The following is a 12,703-nucleotide window of genomic DNA, read 5'->3' on the forward strand; positions in this document are numbered from 1 at the left end:
GATAAGCCTTTGAACATGGCTGAACAGTACTCTCAAAAAAAGCTCTCACTATTTATTAGATAAAATTAAAGCTTCGCACACTACATAGTTTTACATTTATTCATACTTGCATTGTGACTATCCTGTGTTCAAAGTGTTAAAGATATGCAATGAATTTAAGTGCCTTTAAAATTAGAGAGCAAAAATATGATCAGTTCTACAACACTCCTAAAAATAATGTCTTTTAACATTTAGAAGCCCCATCTCTAAATCTGAATGGGACACCACATATTACATACTAGCAATACTATAAAAAACATTACATAATAGAATTATAATTAGGTTTCTAATTTAAGACAATCTGTATGATGCAGTCTGTTATGCCACAGATGTTTTCCAGAAATTTTCCTTAAGAAAAAAGAAGTCACATGCAGACTAGAGCAAGGCAGCTAGAGTAAGTGATTTGCTACCCAAGATCCAAAGAAAATTTTATATGGGAGAACACACACATGCACCCCCCTCCTCCAGACCCCTTACCCTAGCAAAGAGGAAAACAAATGCACCAGTTCCTCCAATTTCATGTAGTATAGCCTGAAGAGTTTTATATTCAACAGGCTGAAGTGTTTTCAGGTGATGAGAGTCCAACACATTGCTCTGAACTTCTTTTGAACTGAAAGGTCTCTGAGAAGGTACAGTTTTCACTTGACCTTTCAGTCTAATAACAGGTTCATATATGGTGTACTGACCAGGGCAGCACGTGGTATAAACAACAGCAAGACTCTCCTGAAACAAGAGAAGTTTATAAATTTTTTCAAGAAAGTTTAATACCAAAAAAAACCCCAACCCTCAAAACAAAATGCCACACACAAAAAGCCAGCTAACAGCAAGTCGCAGCAACTTCAGCAGTTCATTTCTACTTTACTGTTAGCGTGCTCTTAAGTTTCATGTGGATGCATGTGCACTAAAATGCAACAGGATTCCTAAATTTTAGCAAATATATGTAATAGCTACAGCACAGAAAGTTAAGAAAGCACTAAAAAAATTCCACCAAGGTTCCCCCTCTTATCACCTGAAGAAGAATTACAACTATTTCACATAAAAACAAAGTTACTGACAAATTTAAAAGAAAATGAGCATACAGAGGCATTGGGCAAATTGTTTCCCTTTCTAAAGTGGAGAGTCCAAACTAGATTTTTTTTTTTCCCAAAACCTCTCCAATTTTTTTGTTTTAAGTCTATCCTTTAATCAGCTTTGCCATTAAAAAAAGGGTCTCAATAGAAGAAGTTTCATTAACTAATGAAGAGACAGAGCAAAACCAAGGCTCCTATGGTTTTCGTTTCACAGAAAATGTAAAATGAGCACATTTGGGAGGTTATTTTAAATAGAGAAATAACTACATTTAAGGCACTTGCATTCTGTGCAAAAGTGCAGAGATTTACTTCATCACTTGAGCACATAGTTGTTCTCTCTGGTTACTTGGTGTTTTGTATGGCAAAATCAGCTTAAAAGTTGCATGACTGATTTGTTGGGCTTTTTACTTATCCCATTCATTGCTTCTTAACCTATTCAAAATGTAGTACCGTTGTTTACAAGGATCACATCCAGACAGAATGACCCTTTGCCTATAGCTACAGAGCTGCTGTAGGAAAAGATTACAAAAATCCCTCTAGTGGAAACAATTCATACAGCAGGATTTACCAGTGCATAAAGACAATTCCCCACATATAGCAGGCTCCACCAATAAGAAAGTTTTATTTTATTCTTTTTCTAGTGTAACTATATTTAACTGGCATCTGGCATGGCTGTTTCAGTCAGGAATATGAGAAAAGCCAAGATCTGCCAGCTGGAAAATGACTTTTCAGCCAAACTTGATGCACACTTACTCCCTCTCAAAACCCTCAAAGAATTAGGATGAAGTCTTTTGCTTCCTGTTAAAGCCAGATAAATCCTCATTTCTCCTCTTCTCTCAGTTTTAATGCTAAAAGATTAACTAAGCTGTCCTTGGCTACCTCTACGCTAACAGAGAGAAGAGCTACTATTCATCCTAGGGCAGGTACCTAATACACCTTGTGAGGTGGCTGCTTCTCTGATAGATGAAATATGCAGTATTATAGATGCTGGAACATCCAGAAGTTGTCAGAATCCAACCTACAGCAAGATGAAATGGTCACCCTGTGTGGAGTTCAACTCCCACTGAAATAAATGGGAAGAACCCTGCAGTGATTTTAATGAAAATTGGATTTGCTCCTGCCTGCTTCGAGAAAGTGAAGCACTTTGGGAGACAGCAGGAAATATGTTCCCAGTTTCTTAATCAGCTCTAAGAGATTAAGAACCATGTCTAAGTAGAAACTTACAATTAAAGGCCCAACATCCACTTCCTTTTTTGCCATGAAGAGCTCCTTAATTTGTTCACATTGTAGAATCTCTTTACTTATGTACTTAGAGCAATCAGTCAATGTTTTGCCGTATTTACAAGGCATTACAGATGTGAAGTCCGGCCCAGATGTATATAAGTAAAATGCTTCCTCTGGTCCAATCTTTGCCCCTAAAATCCAGAAAATAAGCTGTTAACTCTTTAGTATGCAATAAAGCAAAATTCCTACATTGGTTAGTAGACTGCAGCACAGACTTTACAAGGAAGATCACTGGCTGGCTTTTGTAGGACCCGCTGATGAGAAACAATCAGTACCATCCCATGTTTCCTGTTAGCTACTGTAGGTCAGTGACTTCTGACACATCACAGGCCAGATCAACTCAGTGGCAAAGGCAACTGAAACCAAATCAGGAAAATGATCTGCATGGACTGAAGACCAACAGCTCTGGATAATCAATTACACTTTTTAAAATTGAAAAGTCATCTATCCAAGCCTTCTCAAAGTTTTCAAAGCGCAGCAAAATTACAGATAGCAACAACGTGCTACAACATCATGGAGAGTTGGGTAAAGCGACCGAGAAGGATGCAACAACAATAAAAGCTCACTACAACTAATAGGGAGGAAAAAAAAATATGGAGGAAGTAGAAGGCCAAATGAACCTCCCTCCCCTTTCCAGACAGCACATCTCAGGTCACCTGTTTGTGAGAACACAAATTCAAAAGAAGCATCCAGAAGGACCCAAGTCTGTGAGGTATGGGTGGATGACAACTGTATAGCAGTAAATCCAGTGCTCTCTGGATACATCAATTATGCTGGCTGTAGGCATACGGCAATCAGACCATGTAGATTCACCAGGTGGAGCTTACATTCATCACGAGCATCTCACCTATGGCCTGCACAAATACACTATATCTACACACCACCTGCACGCACCACACGCCCTGGCAAACTGATTTCACTTGTGTAGTAGTCCTGACCAGGCCACTGCACATGAAGAAGTGCCAGATGACTACCAGCAGGGTTCCAGTCTTCAGCACTAAGCAAACACCCAGAAGTCCTGGACAAAACTTTCCAAGGAGGAAGGAGAATTATATATCTAAGAAAACCCCAAAGTAACCACAGCAGTTTCAGAAGTAAGCACGCTTAACTCAGTATTTGGTGGTTCAGATTGTTTACCTTTTAATATGCTTTAAGTAATTTGAAACTAGTAGTTTAGAAGCAGGTAAGTGAAATAAATTTTCCAGCTGGGAGAGACTGAGTGCTTTAAGAAGAAAACAGAGCAAGTACCATCATCTCTCCATCCCCTACCCCAAGGTATTAAAGAAATTTCAAGAAACACTAAAGTAGCTGGAATTGCCAATTACAGTACTAAAAAGAAAGCAAGAGAATAGTGGCAGAACAACACATTAGGAAGTACCCAACACTGAAACATTTGTCTACTTTCTCCCTGATATATTATGCTGGTAAAGAATGTGTTGTTGCTTTTACAGTAAAAGCTTGGCATGTTAAAAAAAATATCAAGCCTTTGATCTTGGAGGGGAAAGAGGAAATGAAGACTTATTCAAGAAAAAAGCATACAAAAGTACCATTAAATAGAAGCAGATTTCCAAGATCCCATCTACCCGACAATCGAAGCAATTCTTCTTGAGACGATGTACAATGGCCAATCATACAAAATGTTTTATTACTGTCAGATGATAAGCTTGATTTCCTTGGTAGTGCATAATCTAAATTAATCTCACATTTCCTAAAAATACATATAAAGAAACAAGTTTAAGTACTAAAAAGTGATCAAAATTGCTAAGACATTCAGCTTAGGTTTAAAATAGATTTTAATATTTAATAGATGAGAAGCCATGCTGTTATCAACATTAAATTACTAAAGCCATATTCAACTTCTAGGCACCTTAAAACTCAGTTACATAATGATGTATGTATTCAAATACTGCACAGAACAGAGGAATAGTCCCAACTAGGGTTGCCATACAGTCAAGATTTCCTAGATCTGAAATTTCTTCCTCCTTCCCTCTGACCTCAAAGAAGAAACTGCATATAACACTATACACACTTCTAAAATATCACAATTTTTCAAAAATTTCTACTGTTCCTAAAATGTCAAGGGCCTTTGAATATGCTAATGCACGTCATGAAAACTGTGATTCACATATGCTGGAAAACATCATGTTGAGGATTTACTTATACTAGGGAACACTGTCAGAGCTAGTACAGCCACAGGCAATAAGCCTGATGCTTTCAGAAAGCATCCAATTAACCTTATGTGCATTTACATAAGCAGACCAATTGGACTGTAAAGGTCATCTGAAGCTTCCTGGAAGAGCCTAACTATTAGCAAACTGGCAACTAACTCAATATATGAGTGGCCTCATTAACTGCACATGTGAAGAACATTGTAGTATTTTTAGTTTCCCCTCTATCTCCATATTTAGACTTTAGTGTGTATCAGCATGCACAGACTGAATAACATGGGGGAGGAAATCAAGTTGCTTAAAAATTAACTCCTCCATGTAGTTTCAAGAACAAAGTGAAACAAGTATTATACTTTACAATTCCAGGTTTAACTGCAGGAAGAAAAACTGTGCAACAGCTTTTTTCCTAGATACAGTTTTAGGAATGTCTTCAATAACGTTGCTTGGTTACTGACCAAATCCTAGAGGAATAGTAAAGAATTTTTGTGATACATCTAATTGTTTTACATCATAGCATTTTGACCACCTGCTTCATATTTGGGACACAAAGGAAGTCTTTCTTCATAGTCTGGACTTTAGCAAGAAAGGATAAAAAAATGTGATATTTAATAAATTCCTTTTTCTCTAACCAATGAATATTTCATGCAGGTGCAGGCCCACCCAACCCATCAGGTACCTCATTTAGGAGCATAGACCTTAAGTTTTCAGTGGAAGAAGTAGTACTTCCCATTGCCAGTTCAGATCTCATCTGAAATATTTTTAACTTCTCCCCTCTCCATTTCTCTCAATGGAGCAAAGTGACTGCCTTCTCTCCATCTCCTCTTCATTCCTACTTTCAAAAATATTGCCAGTACCTGAACTATACCCTCCTTAATTCATATTCTTAACTTAACCAGAAACATTATGCCTACTGTTAACTTCATGCAATAGCGTTTTTCAGATCTTACTCAAAATTTTGTAGTACTTACCTGTTTCACTTATTTGTGATAAAGAAAAACATTGATGTCTGTATTGGTCCATGGTATGAACTGAAGATTCTCAAAGCAATCAAGACCGTTCTGGATATTCTTAGGGAATTCCTAGCAGTGTAAGACACCCCTCTCCTACCCCAGAAGACTACTCAACTGTAACTTCGGCTTGCACCAAAGTTTTCCTACCAGATAACATCTTTTTAAGAAGATAAATATCTAGGTGCAACTAACATATACTTTACCTCTGACCAGAAACCCACAGCAACAGCTTTCCATGGATATTTTTCTTGCCTTCTGGCTGCTGCAGATACGTTATTGCTAAATGCTGCCACCTGCCCACAAGGAAAACATTCTCTGGAGATTCAGCCTGTGCCAGCAGACCAGCTTTCATCTCATCATTTGGATCCATGCACATACTATGAAAACAACAGAAAAGGAAAAACAAGTGTGTGTGTTTGTTTTCAAGTTTGCATTTTAAGCCCCAAATCTGCAATTTTTTGGCCTCAGTTACTTTGAGACTGCATTCCTTAACTTTCACAGATAATTTTTTTGATCACAATGCTATATTTAGAGTGTTCAACATAGGCTAGGGAAATCCTCACATTACAGTTTCAACTTAGTTATTTAATGTGTTTGCATGAATCTGCTTACTTTTAAGATAAGGATATTATCTCTATTTTACAAAGAAGTTAAGTTCAGTTTTTTGAAAAAATGCAGGTGCTTTGAATGCAGTGTTCTGCATTCTGCATTTAGAACACTAAAGTGTTCTAAAATTGCAGCTTTAGACCCATTTTAAGAATACATTACTTATGAGAACTAAGTTGCAGCTAAAATGTGTTCTGAACATTAAAAGCAAGATTGTCATGGTAAGTATTAAATAACAGTAATTTTCGCACCTGAGGTGTGAAAACCTACAGCTACAAAAGCTTTTGCTTATCTTCACACATTTATTGTGGCATTTCATTAATACTTGAATTGCTACCTTGCATTACATTGTTCGACTGATCTTGCATCTCACTTTGGGCAATTATTTATATATGACTACATGAAACATGCAAAACCAGAGACTAACTTTTTAAGCAAGTAATCCTGTACGTCTGTATGCAATAAACTTACTTGACATTGCCATCAGTGTGCAAGATGACTCTACTATAGAAATTAGTTCCCTACTCTCCACCAGTATTCTCTGCAAGCTGCTCTGGAAGTAACAACACACGTTCACAAGACTGCTTTTGCACTAATACGCCATACCGAAATATGAATGCTCCAGTGTTCAAGTCTGCCCAGACTTGTATCATCAATGCTTTGGAACCCAGTGAAATTATATGAATACAGCCATCTTCAACAAGTTTCTCCCCCAGGCTTAGGTATTCCATTCCTATAGACTTTGTTTCTTCTAGAAATAAACATGTTTTACACAATTTATACACGTTAAACACATGTTATACACAATTACAATACAATACAACAACAATGCCTGTCCTACCAGCTATCAAGTGTGAAAAGAAATAGTTCAGGTACTGCAGAGAATTGGTTTTTGTTTAGTTGGGGTTTGGGGGTTTTTATTGTTTGGTGGGGGGTTTTTTGTTCGTTTGGGTTTTTTGTTTTGTTTTGTTTTTAAGTGAGCTGACTAATATGTGCAATTCTCTTCGGAGACCTAGGTCTCATACTGAAACAGAGGAGCTTGACATTAACTCAGCACTTCACATGTTTTTGTTTGTAATCATGTAAACCCACTAAGCATGAATACACTAATTCAATGATGCTTTTGACATGCCATATCATATTACATTCCTATGTTGAACTGGCAGTCTTAGTGTGCACCAAGAAATCTTCAGATTTTTCTTCACAAATCATACTACTCTTTAAGCATGATCTTGCATTCAATATTTTTATTTTACCAAGAAAAAGCACAGACCTTCTAACAAAAGCAGCTCTACTGAGTTCCAAGATTCAGGGTTGGGCTTTCCCCCCTTTTATTCAAATACAGTAGAAAAGAAAAAAGCTATTCCAAGTGTTGTGATTGGGAGGCATTTTAAATAACTTAAGGAATTTTTCCTCCTACAAATTATAATCCAAAAGATTCTACTGAAAAGAGGTTGGGAGCAGGTGGGTCTCCCCAAAAGTATAAACAGAGAAATGTTGTACAGCTATTGACATTTACAATGGCGTACACACAAGGAAAGTTAGAGGATTTATACTGAGTCAGCCTCAGGCTCTGACTTGATGGATTCTCACAAAGATTTACTAGCTCTCTATTAAAGAGAAAGAACACAAAAGGAACTTGCTTCATCAATACATGAGACCAAATAAACTTGAGAGAAGTCTTTTCCCATGACCTTTCAGGTGCAGCATTTAATATTTTCTTCAGCATAACGTGAAGTAGTATAAAGACATTTTACTGAAGTTAAAAATTCAATGAGAATACTGAATTTCTAGGGAAGCAGGCATTAATCTAACTTAAGGACTAAGGCTGGAAATGTTTTAAGTATATGATACAGTACTCAAAGAAAAATCAGAAAGACTACCACTCCTGTTTAATATCCATCATAAGAAAAAATTCAACCTTTTGTATATGGCACATCAATTAGTAATACTTGTAAGCAGAATCCTTCAGTGCTACCTAAATAGAAACAGGAAGTACTATATCCTCACCTGCGCTGTCAAAGCTGTTCTCTCTTACAGCTACCAGTCTGCTTCTTCTCTTGATTTTTTTCCCCTTTTCTGTTGAATTTTCTGTTTCATGAGCACACTCCAGATGAAACCACAGGGAGACACTGAAGCCTTCAGACATGTGTGGCCAACAGTTTTGTCCAACTAAAGGCAAGTGAATTGGGGCTACATGCCAAGAAGAAAGCAGCTGGTGACTCAAATTTTCACCATCTGCCTCTTTCTTACTCTGTGAAAGTTTTGTTCTTTTTAATAGCCCAGCAGTTTTGCTGTTGGAATTGCTAGCAGATTTTTGTGAAGAACTACTACTCAAATTTGTGCCATGTAGCAAAGGGAAGGCAAGGTATTGTAACGGGTTCATATAAATATTAGTTTCTATAATCTTCAGTACACCCTTGAGTAGTATCTCCTAGAAGAAATAAACCCAACAAATGAGAAAAAAAATCAAACCATTTACACCATGTAGTCAAATGTCATCTAACTAAGCAGAACCCCACCCTTCATTTAAATTTGGATTCATGTTTTCCCAGAGGTGGACTTCCACATCCAAACTGACACACATTTACAAAGCATCAAGTAGCAACTTCAGACTATGGCCAAACAGTTTTGGGGATTTAGTCAGGGCAGATCAATCTTCAAGTTACCATGCTTACGAATCAGCTGAACCACAGCAGGTGGTCATTGCACAATCTTATCTCACATTTGTTATCTGCTAACAGATTAATTTATATCTCAAAAGACCACACATTTTACCCCATGTTTGGGGTTGGTTAAGAATGCACACGCAGGCCATCACTTCATTATTGCATAATCAGTAACAAAACTAGCTGAGCCCTTAAGGCAAAAAGTTTCTCTAGTTACTTGCCAATTATTGCAAGCTACCTTAGAAAAATTGACTTGTGTCTCCTTGTTTGGTTTGGTACCATTTCAGACTCCACAGTATTTTTTTTTTTTTATTTTCTTCCACTTGTTTTTTTTTCTACAGACTTCCATACAAACCAATAGATAGGTATTTCAGTGGTATATCCCCCACAAGCAGTAGATTCCCAGTGTTACACAAACCAACTTAAGACAGTTTTGAAAGTAATTTCTGCTGCTAAAGCATTCCTGAAATAGCAAGATGCTTTGTAACTTTAAAGGAATGACTTCAAGTTTTACAGTATTACAGTGTTCTGCCATCCATAACCACAATGTCAGTCTCCTCAAGAGGAATCTTGTTTTCTTGTGCTGAAGAGAGTTCCGAGGACTCTAACATACACTTCAAACCCCTTTTTCTTATCTCCTATTTCATTCTCATGTTTTGAGAACGAGTTATTTCAACAACCATATTTTATTTGCTCTGATCACTTAGAATGTTGCTGTTACAGTCTCCTTTCCCAAAATACTGGGACACAAAAGGATTTTTTTTGTTTCATTTTTCTCATTAAGCCTCTGAATTTTCCTATGTGCTACTCCATACATACCGTACAAGGTGTCTTCTCCAAAAATATCCTCAGAAGAAGAGTCAGCTCTTCTGAACATGTCTGTGAACTCATCAAGGAAACTAACAGGTCTACCAGCACCACCTGACATGCTGAAAATAAGGAGACAAAATAACATTCTCAAAGAATTTTTAAAAAGCTTTAAAAATTCATGTTCCATACTATTATGAGGAAAGATTAACTTGGAATTCAGAGTGTTTTGCAAAAACATTTCAGGAAGCCGTAACAATTACAAGATGAATTCCAGAGACCCAACAGTACTTCCTGGCACTATCATTCAAAATTTCATTGAACGAATCTAGATGGCTACAGCAAGTCTGGCTCCTAGGTTTGCAAAGTGGAGTCTCAAAGTCTGGGAACCTAGCATCTACACTGCAAAGGCTCTCCCCACAAAGCCAGGGATCAAAGTCCTGGGATGGGTTTACATCATCTCCTGCTGTGGAGCAACCTCATTATATGAAGCTACCTTAGAGCAAGCATTTAATTTGCTTCCACATTCTTGGATTAGCTAGCTGTTTTCTGATTAGAAACAAAACTCAATCAAGACATCACTAAGACCTGTGTTACAAAGAAATTTGAAATAAAAACTTATGTTGTGATGGAGTCAGATTCAATCAGTAGGATACCTACTATTTTTAAGCAATGTTTGTTAACACTGTCACCCCAGGTTTGCAATTTCAGCTATCATTTTCAGATCTGCCAGCATGTGTTTAAATAACAGATTTCCACTAGCTCAGAAATAACTGAGTATTTACACGTAAATTAGATATTTGTCACAAGTTAAAGCAGCTGCGTAAATTCACACATGCCAATGAATTTGCTTTGTCAATTTTGCATTTGCATCATGAACTAAAAATTTGAGTGTGTATACATTGTTATAAAAAGCAATATTTAAGTTACTTAGACCTTGAACTCACCATGAAAACTAGACTCCGTTTGCGTCAATATGTTCAGAAATCCCCCCAAAAGATGTTTAACAGCTCCCTGTTAAAAAAGTACAGGGAAAATTGGTATCTGAAGAATATATACCAGGGCAAAGAACTAAGAAATTATTTCTTTCAATCAATTCTTGTCTACTATTGATTTTAAAGACAACTCCGGTTATAAAAAATATTTCCATATTTTAAAGTATTTGCTAGTGAACATTCCTTCATGTTCTGTACAGTTCAGTTGCAGAACAGAGACTTAGAAATCCAAATGATTTTAGAAAGAAACCTTTGAGCCATTATCAGTTCAGCAGCTGAGATCTCCCTTTTCTTCTCCCCGTAACAGAATTACAGGATTTGACAGGTTGTGACAAAATACAGCATGCTGGTATATAGCGATGCAATACTGAAAGCAAATTCAACCTTCCCCCAACCTTTTTATGCAAGATTACTTTAAAGAGTAATTACAAAAAAAAAATCAAATCCATTTACTAACAAGCATACTTCACAAAGGCATCTTAAAGGTAATTTGAAAAATCTCTAATTAAAGATATTCAAAATCTCTAAATTGATTAGTTTGATAGATTGCTCTTTCTAAACAATACTGAAGAGTAATGAAAATGAGATTATTTTGAATGTAAGTAATTTCATGTGTTGAACCTCAGAAAAAATACATGTGTGCTAGTGATTTAAAGCTAATAATTCACACAAACAATTGGAGTACTGAAATAAAACAATGTTTTCCTTTCCTGCTTTTGGTTTAAGCTGTAAAGCACTAACTTTGCTTCTTAGTCAAATGATTACATAAACAAGCACTTTAAGCTTAGATTACTTAACCATATTTTCCTCTTTTGCAAGAGGCATACTCAATTTAGTTATTAAAAAGCAAAAACCAAGCTAACCATCAGAAATTCCAAAGGATCATGAGGACATCAACATGTGCATAACTAATTTCTAATATAAATTTATGAAGAATAAAAGCATGAAATATTTGAGGTACATCACTGAAAGTTTCTAAGAGTACATACTGAATACATATATACTTAGAATGTTTACATATATAAATATACAAGAAGATATTTGCTCCCCCCCCCCAATGGCCTGACAGTCATTAAATCTGTATCTATAGCTCTAGTGATTGAACAGTCTTGATAAAAGGCGGCAACTGTGAAACTCAAAAGCTTTGTAGGTCAAATATCTTTCAATACATTAGTTAACTATAGTTTCTATAGTTTCTCGTAACTTAAATGCAATGCAGCTGGCAATATCAGTCATTTACATTGTTTCAGGTCTTATCAAATGCCATTAAGAAGTGAGAATATTTCTGAGATCACTCTATTAGGTATATTGGTACTATAAAACTGAAGAAAATAAGATATACAACTGCTAAGCTGTTGCCTTTTTTAATAACATTTTTACCTGTTCTATGAGTACAGTGGCATTTCTCTCCTTCTGGCTGATGATTTTCAGGCAGCTTTGGAATACATGAGCAAGCACATCTAAACTTGCATTACCAACTGAGAGCAAGTTTAATTCTAACATGCAGATTTCAGGATACATTAATTCTCCTTGATTGATGTTTTCAGCTAGGTCATTAAAATAACCTGAAGGACCAGTACATCCTGGTTCTGCCTTTGTGTCTGCTCCTGAAAGAAAACACTTGTCTTACTAAAACTTACTCAGCTGAATACAGTTTGTATGATTTAAATAGAACATCCAAAGACATACTTTCTCCAACCTTCTCACAGGTACAAAATAAAAATAGTCACTAGCTTATAAGCAGTTTTCAGAAGTTAGTATAATCTATTCTGCTTCAGAATTTCATATTTTCCTGCCAATACAGAAGGGCAAAGATTAGTTTCTCCCATTAAACTCTTAAATTATGTGCCTTCATTTCCTGGGAACTGGACACACATAGTAATGACGAAATATGCAATTCATGAAACATGACAGTAAAATCATTGTAATAGAGCCTCAAGCTTCTATACAGAACTCTGAGCCTGCCAAGAAAGGAGATAAATGTAAATGATTTTTATTTCATGTTAAAAGGTTGGGGGAAGTAGTTGTTTAGTTATTTAACTCAGAAAATGGGCA

General features: G+C 36.4%; 1 protein-coding gene across 4 annotated transcripts in view; it reads right to left on the reverse strand.

The window, feature by feature from the left end:
- LYST (lysosomal trafficking regulator) overlaps positions 1 to 12,703 on the reverse strand; it is an 87,811-nt gene that overhangs the window by 42,364 nt on the left and 32,744 nt on the right. For all 4 annotated transcript variants that reach the window (XM_072856404.1, XM_072856403.1, XM_072856405.1 and 1 more), the window contains exons 9-17: positions 12,029 to 12,255; positions 10,601 to 10,667; positions 9,666 to 9,775; positions 8,188 to 8,611; positions 6,784 to 6,928; positions 5,775 to 5,948; positions 3,941 to 4,101; positions 2,334 to 2,524; positions 517 to 762 (exon numbers count right to left, since the gene is read on the reverse strand). In XM_072856404.1, coding sequence (XP_072712505.1) covers positions 517 to 762; positions 2,334 to 2,524; positions 3,941 to 4,101; positions 5,775 to 5,948; positions 6,784 to 6,928; positions 8,188 to 8,611; positions 9,666 to 9,775; positions 10,601 to 10,667; positions 12,029 to 12,255 — 1,745 coding nt within the window. The remainder of the gene's footprint in view (positions 1 to 516; positions 763 to 2,333; positions 2,525 to 3,940; positions 4,102 to 5,774; positions 5,949 to 6,783; positions 6,929 to 8,187; positions 8,612 to 9,665; positions 9,776 to 10,600; positions 10,668 to 12,028; positions 12,256 to 12,703) is intronic.

The sequence above is a fragment of the Ciconia boyciana genome, chromosome 3, assembly GCF_034638445.1.
Source record: "Ciconia boyciana chromosome 3, ASM3463844v1, whole genome shotgun sequence".
Classification (NCBI taxonomy): domain Eukaryota; kingdom Metazoa; phylum Chordata; class Aves; order Ciconiiformes; family Ciconiidae; genus Ciconia; species Ciconia boyciana.